The following is a 14,760-nucleotide window of genomic DNA, read 5'->3' as shown; positions in this document are numbered from 1 at the left end:
TCCAGTCAGATAACCAGTATACTGACCAGTACAACTACAAACAAAACATTCTCTCTTTACATGCATTAGTCAGTCTAATAGAATACATTAGGTATAACTTTTGAAAGAGAAACTTAAAAATCAGGTGACGTGAATCTTTGTTTTGTATTGGACGTTGTGTTTCAGGTTTAAAGGGGGAGGAGGGAACACCAGGTTACGTTGGCTCGCCAGGACCTCCAGGACCACCTGGGAGGAGAGGTAACCCAATGGCATTACACAATACTGCTCAGTAGTGCTAACTAATACTAATACAATAATGTACTGCCTCTGTACTGAATACTGTATACTGTATGTTGGTTGAAGTACCAAATGTCCTACTGAATACTGCCCCTTACAGGCCAGAGAGGGGTGGACGTATCCAGGGAGGTGGTGCTGTTGCCAGGAGACGAAGGCCCAGCCGGAGACCCAGGACTCAAAGGAGAAAAGGGACCCCCAGGGACCCAAGGGATACCTGGAGGTCCAGGTGAGTCTGGAATGATATTTCAAGGCTTAAGGCGTGAGCGGTATTAACAGTAGAAATGCTTTTTTTTAGTTAATCGATTTTTAGAAGCAGTGTTTTGTGTTTTGTGGCTGCAGGTTTGAAGGGCATCGGAGGGAGGGCTGGTAGAAGAGGACTAGGTGGCCGTCCTGGATTGAAAGGGGATCAGGGAGACCGAGGTCTTCTTGGATCAAAAGGTAAGAAATCTGGAAACATTACGGAAGTCATTCTCGTCCTAAGTTCCTGCTGTTCTTTTGTAAACACAGTCTGTTTGCAGCATTCGGAGCAGCAAAGTAATCTGTATTTAGTTCCATCTGAGGCTTCATTCATCTGGACCCCCTGCTTCATTCAGAACCGACTCTGTGTTGGCAGGTGTTGCAGGTCCGAAGGGTTTGCTCGGTGCTAAAGGTATTCCAGGTCGATCAGGTCCCTGCAGGGACATGCCGGAGACCGACGCCTTCATGTTCACCAGACACAGCCAGAATCTCTTCATCCCAGAATGCCCTGCAGGATCTACAGAGATGTACAGCGGATACTCACTGCTGTTCATCAACGGAAACAACCGGGCTCATGGACAAGACCTGGGTAACTAAGTACATCAAGTACTGCACTGCACCGGTTAGTTAAAGTTTAAGATGGACTAATAAACACAAATAAACAGTAAGTAATCGGTTTGTCCTTCTTCCTCTCTTCAGGTACATTAGGTAGTTGTTTACCTCGTTTTACCACCATGCCCTTCCTGTTCTGTAACACCGACAGCACCTGTCGCTACGCCTCACGCAACGACTACTCCTATTGGCTGTCCACCGACGAGCTGCTGCCGGGCGGCATGCCGTTAATCTCCGGGGATTCACTGAGGAATTACATCAGCCGGTAACACACACACACACACACACACACACACACACTGTGTTACCAAAACAACAAGCATGTGTTTACCATGAACCTGTTAGTAACCATGTGTGTTTCCTGTGTTGAAGGTGTACCGTGTGTGAGGCCAGAGCCAACGTGATGGCCATCCACAGTCAGACCAGCATCATCCCAGAGTGTCCGTCAGGCTGGCACGGTCTCTGGTTCGGATACTCCTTCGTCATGGTGAGTGGTGCTGTGGTAGTCAGTCAGTTTCATCAGTTCACTGAAGGGCTACCAAACCTTTCATGTCAAAAGATAAGCTGAGATCTCAAAAAATATAAGAAACTAAAACTCACAGAAGTGTTCAGATACCATCAGCTCTTTCCCCAAATATGGCCATTGCTACATTTTGTCAAGTTGAAACTAAGGCACACTTTAAAAAATAAATGTTCACAACCTCCCAAAACCAGCACAAATGTAACTGATATGTGAAACATGAAAGTAGATCTTAGTCATCAGGTCAGTAATAATCTCTCTTTACAGGCACTAGCATGAGCTCTGCTCTCTGATCTAAAATGGTCACAATGATCTCAGAGATGTGTGGACAATGGTTGTGTGAGTTGTTGCTTTGACCTTTGACCCTGGCTGTAAATGCTGTTGGTGTGTAGGAAACAGGAGTGGGGGCGGAGGGGTCGGGTCAGCCTCTGGCCTCACCTGGATCCTGTCTGCAAAACTTCAGGAAGATTCCCTTCATCGAGTGTCACGGCCGAGGAACCTGCAACTACTACACCGACTCCTACAGCTACTGGCTGGCTGCTCTCAACCCCAACGACATGTTCAGGTAGGATCACCCGCAGGGGCACAACACATCCACCTTCAGGTACACAACCGTGTCCTTAACGTATTCAGGGACAAACACGTTCAGGTACACAACTGTGTAATTCTTCTGAAAATACAGCATACAGAATCACACTATATTGAGTGTAAAGGGTTTCATCTGCAGTATTGTACTAGTTGATATTGTCAGTATCATTAAGTCTTAAGTCAAGTATATTTGTTGTTCCAACTATGAATCCATTACATGTAAACAACATGTTGACCATAAAGTTCAGTGTTTCACCTTCATGTGGAGCAGATTCTCATGTAATCCTGCAGTCCCTGTGAACACCAGCAGGCGGCAGCGTTAGTTCAACCAGCAGCTGAGGAGGTTTAAAACACAGTCGTGGATGTGATGAACCAAAAAGAAAGGACCAGAATATTTAACATAAAAAAAGATTCTAGATATAGTTTGTGTCTAAATCTAAAGCTGTAAGATGAAATGAAGTCACCTGATTGGCTGATGCACCAACATGTCTCTGCAGTAAACCCAAGCCTCAGACGGATACCGGACACTTTCCAGGCAGTCTGATCAGCCGCTGTCGAGTCTGTCTGAAGCAGCTGTGAACATCAACGCGGCTGATACTGCTGATACTGCTGATACTACTACTGTAAATACTACTACTGCAACAAATACTTCAACTGTTACTACTACTATTACTACTGCAACATCTACTTCAACTACTACGTTTGTTACTGCTACATATACTACCAAATAGCAACGCCTCACTATCAAAAATACTTCATTAGAGATTAAACTGCAGCCAACATCAGAGCTGATGTCCAGTTCTGATGTAAAACTTTATACGTCAAAGTACCTGGAAGTACAGAGTAAAGTACTTCTCTCTGAGATGTAGCAGAGTAAAATTGGAAATACTCAGCTGACAAAGCTGTACTTTAATACAATACTCAGAAGTAAAACGAATAGAATAAAAACAAAGCATGTTGTAGTAATAATCATCCTGCTTCTCATGCTACTGTTGTAAGAGTAATAAGAATACTACAAATACTAAAAGTATAATTATTAATTGTAGTTCTTTGTGCATTATTACTACTGCTACTACAGTACAGTGGTAGTCGGTGTACTTAATACATGCCCCAAGTTTTGATGTAAAAATCAGTTAGTGTACCCAATTACTACTACTACTACACACTACGACTGTAAGTACTGCTTTTCTAGTAGTTACAACCTTTAAATACTGCTACTACTACTGCCTTAAGCACTGCTACTACTACTGTGAGTACTCTCAGCTAGTACTGCTTCTGGTACTAGGTAAAGTACTAATACTACTCTCATCACTAATACTATTGCTACCATGACTGTATGTACTACTGCTAGTACAAGTACAACAATCACTACTGTCAGCACTACTAATACTACTATGATGACTGGAGCTGCAGTACCTCCTTCTGCCAGAGGAGGCAGAGCTGAAACACCATAGAAGAAGAAGCTGCAGTTCCTCCAACAGCCTCCAAAAAAATAGAACTACAAGTTAAAGAAAAACATATTTTTATTTTCTGCACGGCAACAGCGCGCAGCTCTCTGATTGGAAGATTCAAACAGCAAAGCACTCTGGGTGACGTAGTTGCCTTCTATCATAAAGTTTTCTTACATATTCTTCTTTTTAAACGCTGATAATAAACATTAAATAATACGACGTTATCGTCTTTAGAAGCTCTCTTGTACATAAATATCACGGATATGATTGTTGAGTTTTAATAAAACATGTTTTACAGAAGTCAATTCCTGTTGTTTCCGGTTTATTAAAAAGGTTTAAATCTTATAAAGTCACATGTCATGACTTCATTATTAACCAGAAAATAATATGAGTATTAAAAATATAAGAAAAACTTCCACACTTTGACAAACAAGGCCAACATGTTCACAACCACTAAGTTCATTTTTACTGTCATAATCCATCATGAAGAACTCCAGTTGGGTTGAAAATATTCTCTCATAATATCCAGTTATGTTCGCTGGGTGGTTTCAACCAATCAGGAGCCACCAGAATTATCTGGTCACATGACACACACAACCGCCATCTGGTGGAGAAACTTACGGCCTTCATCACACAAACGTTCAGTCAAATCAGTCGTCACACGTTTCTGTAATAATGTTTGATTTATGTGAAAGGAACAACTGAGATTGATGGACAACAATAACAACAAAATATTTAAATATATATTCATACATTTACAGAACAGGCAGGAAACATGAATGAAGACAATCTGACAGAGAACAAGTGATTTAACTATGTATTATACTTGTATTATAATATATAATTATATATAATATATATAATATATTATTATATATTATATATTATATATTATATATTATAAATCTAACAGAAGAGCCGAAACACTAAAATCTTCCAGAAACAGAAAAAGTTACTGTGATATTATCACAGTAATATATATATATTAGTGCTGGGCAACAATTACAATTTTTAATCGCATGATTTTCTGCGATTAATCGCATTGTTATGGCAAAATTCAGTAATGAATTCAAAAGTAGTGTATTGTGCACTTTTATTTTAAAGTCCTGCTATATGAACAAAAGGTCAATGACATTTGGTTTAAACACTTTAAACACATCAGGTTCTTGTTAGCAGCAGTATTCCCTTTACACAGCAGCAGTTATAACACAGTTATAATGATTCTGATCATAGATATTCAGCCGGTGTTCACAACTTTATCTTCATGTGTGTAAGAGATGATATTTAAATATACACCTTGAAAACTGCAAACCTATCTACGTCATGTTTTTATGTTTGTTAAATTCTCAGTAGTGATACTAAATGATGCTTATTATACATATTACAAACAAAACACTTTAAAAACTCTAAAACAATAATTTAAATGAATCATTTCTTTTTTGCTTTTTTTGGTATTTAGGTCAGACACATATGCAACGCTGATTACCGTAATATGTGTGGTATTTGTTATAAATGTACGTTGGTACATAGAGGGTGATAAGAAGCTGTACATGGAGGGACTTAGGACCCTGGGGAATGTAGGTGAAGGAAACAGGAAGAGACGGAAGAGACGCCACACAAACAGCTGTTCACCGCTCGCTGCCGTTCTTGTGTTAAAAATATCCGCTTAATAATAATAAAAAAAACTGCGTTAACGCGCAATAATATAATTGTCGGTGTTAATTAATTAATGCATTAACACGATAATAACACGTTAACTTTCCCAGCACTAATATATATATGAAGATGTGAAGATGTTTAAACAGCTAAAACCTATTTAATGTGGCTTTTGATTTTTTTTGTTGACTTAATATGAAAATATAGATAATAACAATAATAATATTATAATAATAAAATCATGTTCATTGAAAACTGTGGAGGAAAACACGATAAAGTTGAAGGATTACGTGTTTTCATTGAGGTCCTTTTCTCTCATTTTCACTATTCTCGATACTCTTTGCTTTTGTTTTGAGGCATCGATTGTCTTTTTAGGGTCTACTTTTAAAGTATATTTGCTCGTGTATAAATGTGTCGTATTTTTATTTATTTATTGTAAAGCACTTCGGGCTGTTCTCCTTCACCCAGGAGACCATTGTTCTCTTAACTTCTGTCATTATTTCAATCAAAACCACCGTCTTCTCCTTAAAGTTTATTTTCAGACGTGTTTCTGGCTTCCATAGGAAAGTATCAGATATCATATCAAATGTTGTTTGCGGACACGTTGATCACTTTTAGCTAAATCTCTTCTGTAAAAAAAAAGCTCAATAAATAAATATTATGAAAAAGTGTAAAAGTGTATTATTTAATTTTCAGCATTCTGAGTGAGACTGAATTAAGTAGAAATCTTCCAAATGTAAAGTTGCTACTTAAAAAATATCCCTCTTTATGTCAACAGACAGTTTCCTTGTTCAGCTGCAGTGAGAATAAGATTATACATCTAAATAATAATAATAATTACAATCATAACCATAGTTTATTGTAGCGCACAACAAAATGTTTTTATAAATAAGAACAACAAGACACACCAGAGAGTCCAGAGAATGAGTTCAATCAGATTCATCTGTGAGCTGTAGTAATATAATATGTATGAATATTTACATAAAACATAATGAAAAACATCATTTAAATACAGTTTTCCTGTAACAGCTCAGTTTGGTCCTGATGAGACGTTTAAATGAAATCATTTACATGTCGGTGACTTCACTCAGTTACTCAGAGTGGAAACAAAAACAATGAACGCATCACGGGGGGAGCGATGTCATCACTCTCCCATCATGCCCCTGTATGAACACGCGCGTGCATGCGCGCGTGTTCATACCGGTGGCTCCTCAGCAACTGCTGGTTGCGGTTAACGTGTTTCCACAGCAACCAGCTGCTGCTAATGTTCGTTTATTAGCATTCTGAGAAAGTGATGAAGACGAAGGAGGAGGGGGATTTATTTTAGCAGCAGACGACTGATGTTTGGAGGACGGATGCACGGATGGACGGATGGATGGATATATGTATATAGATAGATCTATAATAGTTAAGTTGAGGCAACAAAACTAATTCAAGTAATTTCTACGTTTAGGAAAAGAACGTAACGCAAGTTACGTGACAAATAAATGAACGTTGACTTCTTGTTTGGCTGAAAGATGTTTGTTGTACTCAATCACCTGTGTGTTCTTTAGCGGTCTATTTAATTAACACTTCCTCGTGGTGACGTGGTCGTGACGGTTCAGCGTCCTGAAAGATAATTACAGTTTGTAGTAAGAGACCTCAATCATTACTACATCCCGTCTAGTTCTACGTTCTAACAGTAAATCATTAAACCAAATTATTTTGTTCAGGTTCATTTTTCAAATACGTATCAACAAGCATCATGTGCACTTCACATAAACAACAAACACCACTATATGTTAACCATGTTCACCACATCAATATAAAAACATCACCAAAGAGCTCCGTATATCGCTCAGATTACTGATGAACAGAAACAGGTCTCATCCAGCATTCTGACCTAAGCCTATGAGCCAGAACTAAAACACACTCAGTCTAACAACTGGAGGCAGGATTGAACCCAAAAGAACAAAGCAACACACAAACTCAAGTTCAGGGAGAAGTGGTTTACTTCAAAGGTGAGATTAAGAGTCAAGCAAAGGGTCAAACCAGGTAAACAGTCTGAGTAGCGAACAAAATGTAAAAGACAGTCAAAAGGAACCGGCAGGAATAACAGACTGAACGTGTGAATACACAGAGGGACTAATGAGGGAACGGGCTGCAGGTGAGTCCAGGTGAAACTCAGGTGAAGGTAACGATCAGTAATCAGAGGCTGGAGGGACGACAGGAACCAAACAAGGCATGTCACACAGGACGGAGAGGAGGTAGATGGATCCTCCAGCAGACCGTCGTTTGTTCTTCATGTGAAACGAGAAATCAACGTTGATTAATTTGTCACGTCACTTGCTTGAAAATGCAAATTTTCTTTCAGTTCTCACTGAGATTTTTGTTATCAACACTGAATGTCCTCCTTACGTGACACATGAAAATAACAGTAGAAGACTTCACTAAAATCTACAACTTGACACAGATTTTGAAATTAAAAGTCCCAAATTCAGTTCAGAACAGCCAAAGATGCATAAATGTCACAAAGAGGACAGTAACGGTACTTCATATTCATCTCAACTCAAACAACATTATTTAATGAAACCTAACTAAGTAGTTTTGTTGTCTAAACCTAACTAGGTAGTTTAGTTGTCTAAACCTAACTAAGTAGTTTAGTTGTCTAATCTTAACTAAGTAGTTTATTTGTCTAATCTTAACTAAGTAGTTTTGTTGTCTCAACTTAACTAAGTAGTTTTGTTGTCTCAACCTAACTAATCAGATTTGTTGTTTCAACCTAGCTAAGTAGTTTTGTTGTCTAAACCTAACGAAGTAGTTTTGTTGTCTAAACCTAACGAAGTAGTTTTGTTATCTAAACCTAACGAAGTAGTTTTTTTGTCTAAACCTAACTAAGTAGTTTTGTTGTCTCAACCTAACTAATCAGTTTTGTTGTCTAAACCTAACTAAGTAGTTTTGTTGTCTAAACCTAACGAAGTAGTTTTGTTGTCTAAACCTAACGAAGTAGTTTTGTTGTCTAAACCTAACGAAGTAGTTTTGTTGTCTCAACCTAACGAAGTAGTTTTGTTGTCTCAACCTAACGAAGTAGTTTTGTTGTCTCAACCTAACGAAGTAGTTTTGTTGTCTCAACCTAACGAAGTAGTTTTGTTGTCTCAACCTAACTAAGTAGTTTTGTTGTTTCAACCTAACGAAGTAGTTTTGTTGTCTAAACCTAACGAAGTAGTTTTGTTGTCTAAACCTAACGAAGTAGTTTTGTTGTCTAAACCTAACGAAGTAGTTTTGTTGTTTCAACCTAACGAAGTAGTTTTGTTGTTTCAACCTAACGAAGTAGTTTTGTTGTTTCAACCTAACGAAGTAGTTTTGTTGTTTCAACCTAACTAAGTAGTTTTGTTGTTTCAACCTAACTAAGTAGTTTTGTTGTTTCAACCTAACTAAGTAGTTTGTTGTTTCAACCTAACGAAGTAGTTTTGTTGTCTAAACTTAACTAAGTAGATTTGTTGTCTAAACCTAACTAAGTAGTTTTGTCGTCTCAACTTAACTAAGTAGTTTTGTCGTCTCAACTTAACTAAGTAGTTTTGTTGTCTCAACTTAACTAAGTAGTTTTGTTGTCTCAACCTAACTAATCAGTTTTGTTGTCTCAACCTAGCTAAGTAGTTTTGTTGTCTAAACCTAACGAAGTAGTTTTGTTGTCTAAACCTAACGAAGTAGTTTTGTTATCTAAACCTAACGAAGTAGTTTTTTTGTCTAAACCTAACGAAGTAGTTTTGTTGTCTCAACCTAACTAATCAGTTTTGTTGTCTAAACCTAACTAAGTAGTTTTGTTGTCTAAACCTAACGAAGTAGTTTTGTTGTCTAAACCTAACGAAGTAGTTTTGTTGTCTAAACCTAACGAAGTAGTTTTGTTGTCTAAACCTAACGAAGTAGTTTTGTTGTCTCAACCTAACGAAGTAGTTTTGTTGTTTCAACCTAACGAAGTAGTTTTGTTGTTTCAACCTAACGAAGTAGTTTTGTTGTTTCAACCTAACGAAGTAGTTTTGTTGTTTCAACCTAACGAAGTAGTTTTGTTGTTTCAACCGAACGAAGTAGTTTTGTTGTCTAAACCGAACGAAGTAGTTTTGTTGTCTAAACCTAACGAAGTAGTTTTGTTGTCTAAACCTAACTAAGTAGTTTTGTTGTCTCAACCTAACTAATCAGTTTTGTTGTTTCAACCTAACTAAGTAGTTTTGTTGTCTCAACCTAACGAAGTAGTTTTGTTGTCTCAACCTAACGAAGTAGTTTTGTTGTTTCAACCTAACTAAGTAGTTTTGTTGTCTAAACCTAACCAATTAGTTTTGTTGTCTAAAGCTAACTAAGTAGTTTTGTTGTCTCAACCTAACTAAGTAGTTTTGTTGTCTCAACCTAACTAAGTAGTTTTGTTGTCTCAACCTAACTAAGTAGTTTTGTTGTCTCAATCTAACTAAGTAGTTTTGTTGTCTCAACCTAACGAAGTAGTTTTGTTGTCTCAACCTAACGAAGTAGTTTTGTTGTCTAAACCTAACGAAGTAGTTTTGTTGTCTAAACCTAACGAAGTAGTTTTGTTGTCTCAACCTAACTAAGTAGTTTTGTTGTCTCAACCTAACTAATCAGTTTTGTTGTCTAAACCTAACTAAGTAGTTTTGTTGTCTAACCCTAACGAAGTAGTTTTGTTGTCTAAACCTAACGAAGTAGTTTTGTTGTCTCAACCTAACGAAGTAGTTTTGTTGTCTCAACCTAACGAAGTAGTTTTGTTGTCTCAACCTAACGAAGTAGTTTTGTTGTCTCAACCTAACGAAGTAGTTTTGTTGTCTCAACCTAACGAAGTAGTTTTGTTGTCTCAACCTAACGAAGTAGTTTTGTTGTTTCAACCTAACGAAGTAGTTTTGTTGTCTAAACCTAACGAAGTAGTTTTGTTGTCTAAACCTAACGAAGTAGTTTTGTTGTCTAAACCTAACGAAGTAGTTTTGTTGTCTCAACCTAACTAATCAGTTTTGTTGTTTCAACCTAACTAAGTAGTTTTGTTGTCTCAACCTAACGAAGTAGTTTTGTTGTCTCAACCTAACGAAGTAGTTTTGTTGTTTCAACCTAACTAAGCAGTTTTGTTGTTTCAACCTAACTAAGTAGTTTTGTTGTCTAAACCTAACCAATTCGTTTTGTTGTCTAAAGCTAACTAAGTAGTTTTGTTGTCTCAACCTAACTAAGTAGTTTTGTTGTCTCAACCTAACTAAGTAGTTTTGTTGTCTCAACCTAACTAAGTAGTTTTGTTGTCTCAACCTAACTAAGTAGTTTTGTTGTCTCAATCTAACTAAGTAGTTTTGTTGTCTCAACCTAACTAAGTAGTTTTGTCTCAACCTAACGAAGTAGTTTTGTTGTCTAAACCTAACGAAGTAGTTTTGTTGTCTAAACCTAACGAAGTAGTTTTGTTGTCTAAGCCTAACTAAGTAGTTTTGTTGTCTAAACCTAACTAAGTAGTTTAGTTTTTTCAACCTAACTAAGTAGATTTGTTGTCTAAACCTAACTAAGTAGTTTTGTCGTCTCAACTTAACTAAGTAGTTTTGTTGTCTCAACTTAACTAAGTAGTTTTGTTGTCTCAACCTAACTAATCAGATTTGTTGTTTCAACCTAGCTAAGTAGTTTTGTTGTCTAAACCTAACGAAGTAGTTTTGTTGTCTAAACCTAACGAAGTAGTTTTGTTATCTAAACCTAACGAAGTAGTTTTGTTGTCTAAACCTAACTAAGTAGTTTTGTTGTCTCAACCTAACTAATCAGTTTTGTTGTTTCAACCTAACTAAGTAGTTTTGTTGTCTCAACCTAACGAAGTAGTTTTGTTGTCTCAACCTAACGAAGTAGTTTTGTTGTTTCAACCTAACTAAGTAGTTTTGTTGTCTAAACCTAACCAATTAGTTTTGTTGTCTAAAGCTAACTAAGTAGTTTTGTTGTCTCAACCTAACTAAGTAGTTTTGTTGTCTCAACCTAACTAAGTAGTTTTGTTGTCTCAACCTAACTAAGTAGTTTTGTTGTCTCAATCTAACTAAGTAGTTTTGTTGTCTCAACCTAACGAAGTAGTTTTGTTGTCTCAACCTAACGAAGTAGTTTTGTTGTCTCAACCTAACGAAGTAGTTTTGTTGTCTCAACCTAACGAAGTAGTTTTGTTGTCTCAACCTAACGAAGTAGTTTTGTTGTCTCAACCTAACGAAGTAGTTTTGTTGTCTCAACCTAACGAAGTAGTTTTGTTGTTTCAACCTAACGAAGTAGTTTTGTTGTCTAAACCTAACGAAGTAGTTTTGTTGTCTAAACCTAACGAAGTAGTTTTGTTGTCTAAACCTAACGAAGTAGTTTTGTTGTCTCAACCTAACTAATCAGTTTTGTTGTTTCAACCTAACTAAGTAGTTTTGTTGTCTCAACCTAACGAAGTAGTTTTGTTGTCTCAACCTAACGAAGTAGTTTTGTTGTTTCAACCTAACTAAGCAGTTTTGTTGTTTCAACCTAACTAAGTAGTTTTGTTGTCTAAACCTAACCAATTCGTTTTGTTGTCTAAAGCTAACTAAGTAGTTTTGTTGTCTCAACCTAACTAAGTAGTTTTGTTGTCTCAACCTAACTAAGTAGTTTTGTTGTCTCAACCTAACTAAGTAGTTTTGTTGTCTCAACCTAACTAAGTAGTTTTGTTGTCTCAATCTAACTAAGTAGTTTTGTTGTCTCAACCTAACTAAGTAGTTTTGTCTCAACCTAACGAAGTAGTTTTGTTGTCTAAACCTAACGAAGTAGTTTTGTTGTCTAAACCTAACGAAGTAGTTTTGTTGTCTAAGCCTAACTAAGTAGTTTTGTTGTCTAAACCTAACTAAGTAGTTTAGTTTTTTCAACCTAACTAAGTAGATTTGTTGTCTAAACCTAACTAAGTAGTTTTGTCGTCTCAACTTAACTAAGTAGTTTTGTTGTCTCAACTTAACTAAGTAGTTTTGTTGTCTCAACCTAACTAATCAGATTTGTTGTTTCAACCTAGCTAAGTAGTTTTGTTGTCTAAACCTAACGAAGTAGTTTTGTTGTCTAAACCTAACGAAGTAGTTTTGTTATCTAAACCTAACGAAGTAGTTTTGTTGTCTAAACCTAACTAAGTAGTTTTGTTGTCTCAACCTAACTAATCAGTTTTGTTGTCTAAACCTAACTAAGTAGTTTTGTTGTCTCAACCTAACTAATCAGTTTTGTTGTCTAAACCTAACGAAGTAGTTTTGTTGTCTAAACCTAACGAAGTAGTTTTGTTGTCTCAACCTAACGAAGTAGTTTTGTTGTCTCAACCTAACGAAGTAGTTTTGTTGTCTCAACCTAACGAAGTAGTTTTGTTGTCTCAACCTAACGAAGTAGTTTTGTTGTCTCAACCTAACGAAGTAGTTTTGTTGTCTCAACCTAACGAAGTAGTTTTGTTGTCTCAACCTAACGAAGTAGTTTTGTTGTTTCAACCTAACGAAGTAGTTTTGTTGTCTAAACCTAACGAAGTAGTTTTGTTGTCTAAACCTAACGAAGTAGTTTTGTTGTCTAAACCTAACGAAGTAGTTTTGTTGTCTAAACCTAACTAAGTAGTTTTGTTGTTTCAACCTAACTAAGTAGTTTTGTTGTTTCAACCTAACTAAGTAGTTTGTTGATTCAACCTAACGAAGTAGTTTTGTTGTCTAAACTTAACTAAGTAGATTTGTCGTCTAAACCTAACTAAGTAGTTTTGTCGTCTCAACTTAACTAAGTAGTTTTGTCGTCTCAACTTAACTAAGTAGTTTTGTTGTCTCAACTTAACTAAGTAGTTTTGTTGTTTCAACCTAACTAATCAGTTTTGTTGTTTCAACCTAGCTAAGTAGTTTTGTTGTCTAAACCTAACGAAGTAGTTTTGTTGTCTAAACCTAACGAAGTAGTTTTGTTATCTAAACCTAACGAAGTAGTTTTTTTGTCTAAACCTAACGAAGTAGTTTTGTTGTCTCAACCTAACTAATCAGTTTTGTTGTCTAAACCTAACTAAGTAGTTTTGTTGTCTAAACCTAACGAAGTAGTTTTGTTGTCTAAACCTAACGAAGTAGTTTTGTTGTCTAAACCTAACGAAGTAGTTTTGTTGTCTAAACCTAACGAAGTAGTTTTGTTGTCTCAACCTAACTAAGTGGTTTTGTTGTCTCAATCTAACTAAGTAGTTTTGTTGTCTCAACCTAACTAAGTAGTTTTGTTGTCTCAACCTAACGAAGTAGTTTTGTTGTCTCAACCTAACGAAGTAGTTTTGTTGTTTCAACCTAACGAAGTAGTTTTGTTGTTTCAACCTAACAAAGTAGTTTTGTTGTCTCAACCTAACCAAGTAGTTTTGTTGTCTAAAGCTAACTAAGTAGTTTTGTTGTCTCAACCTAACTAAGTAGTTTTGTTGTCTCAACCTAACTAAGTAGTTTTGTTGTCTCAACCTAACTACGTAGTTTTGTTGTATAAACCTAACTAAGTAGTTTTGTTGTCTAAACCTAACGAAGTAGTTTGTTGTTTCAACCGAACTAAGTAGTTTTGTTGTCTAAACCTAACCAAGTAGTTTTGTTGTCTAAAGCTAACTAAGTAGTTTTGTTTTCTCAACCTAACTAAGTAGTTTTGTTGTCTCAACCTAACTAAGTAGTTTTGTTGTCTAAACCTAACTAAGTAGTTTTGTTGTCTCAACCTAACTAATCAGTTTTGTTGTCTAAACCTAACTAAGTAGTTTTGTTGTCTAAACCTAACGAAGTAGTTTTGTTGTCTAAACCTAACGAAGTAGTTTTGTTGTCTCAACCTAACGAAGTAGTTTTGTTGTCTCAACCTAACGAAGTAGTTTTGTTGTCTCAACCTAACGAAGTAGTTTTGTTGTTTCAACCTAACGAAGTAGTTTTGTTGTCTAAACCTAACGAAGTAGTTTTGTTGTCTAAACCTAACGAAGTAGTTTTGTTGTCTAAACCTAACGAAGTAGTTTTGTTGTCTAAACCTAACTAAGTAGTTTTGTTGTTTCAACCTAACTAAGTAGTTTTGTTGTTTCAACCTAACTAAGTAGTTTTGTTGTTTCAACCTAACGAAGTAGTTTTGTTGTCTAAACTTAACTAAGTAGATTTGTTGTCTAAACCTAACTAAGTAGTTTTGTCGTCTCAACTTAACTAAGTAGTTTTGTCGTCTCAACTTAACTAAGTAGTTTTGTTGTTTCAACCTAACTAATCAGTTTTGTTGTTTCAACCTAGCTAAGTAGTTTTGTTGTCTAAACCTAACGAAGTAGTTTTGTTGTCTAAACCTAACGAAGTAGTTTTGTTATCTAAACCTAACGAAGTAGTTTTTTTTGTCTAAACCTAACGAAGTAGTTTTGTTGTCTCAACCTAACTAATCAGTTTTGTTGTCTAAACCTAACTAAGTAGTTTTGTTGTCTAAACCTAACGAAGTAGTTTTGTTGTCTAA

General features: G+C 36.1%; 1 protein-coding gene across 1 annotated transcript in view; it reads left to right on the top strand.

Moving 5' to 3' along the window:
- The window catches only part of col4a3 (collagen, type IV, alpha 3), a 37,371-nt gene extending 33,396 nt beyond the window's left edge, over window positions 1-3,975 (top strand). Inside the window, exons 45-52 of the mRNA XM_076082772.1 lie at window positions 166-237; window positions 377-502; window positions 616-714; window positions 890-1,102; window positions 1,213-1,390; window positions 1,498-1,612; window positions 2,038-2,210; window positions 2,731-3,975. Coding sequence (XP_075938887.1) covers window positions 166-237; window positions 377-502; window positions 616-714; window positions 890-1,102; window positions 1,213-1,390; window positions 1,498-1,612; window positions 2,038-2,210; window positions 2,731-2,812 — 1,058 coding nt within the window. The 3' untranslated portion in view covers window positions 2,813-3,975. The remainder of the gene's footprint in view (window positions 1-165; window positions 238-376; window positions 503-615; window positions 715-889; window positions 1,103-1,212; window positions 1,391-1,497; window positions 1,613-2,037; window positions 2,211-2,730) is intronic.
- Window positions 3,976-14,760: the final 10,785 nt, after the last annotated feature.

This window comes from Anarhichas minor, unplaced genomic scaffold (genome assembly GCF_050575085.1).
Source record: "Anarhichas minor isolate MPS153535 unplaced genomic scaffold, ASM5057508v1 ptg000102l, whole genome shotgun sequence".
Lineage (NCBI taxonomy): Eukaryota > Metazoa > Chordata > Actinopteri > Perciformes > Anarhichadidae > Anarhichas > Anarhichas minor.
This window is presented reverse-complemented; position numbering and strand designations above follow the sequence as displayed.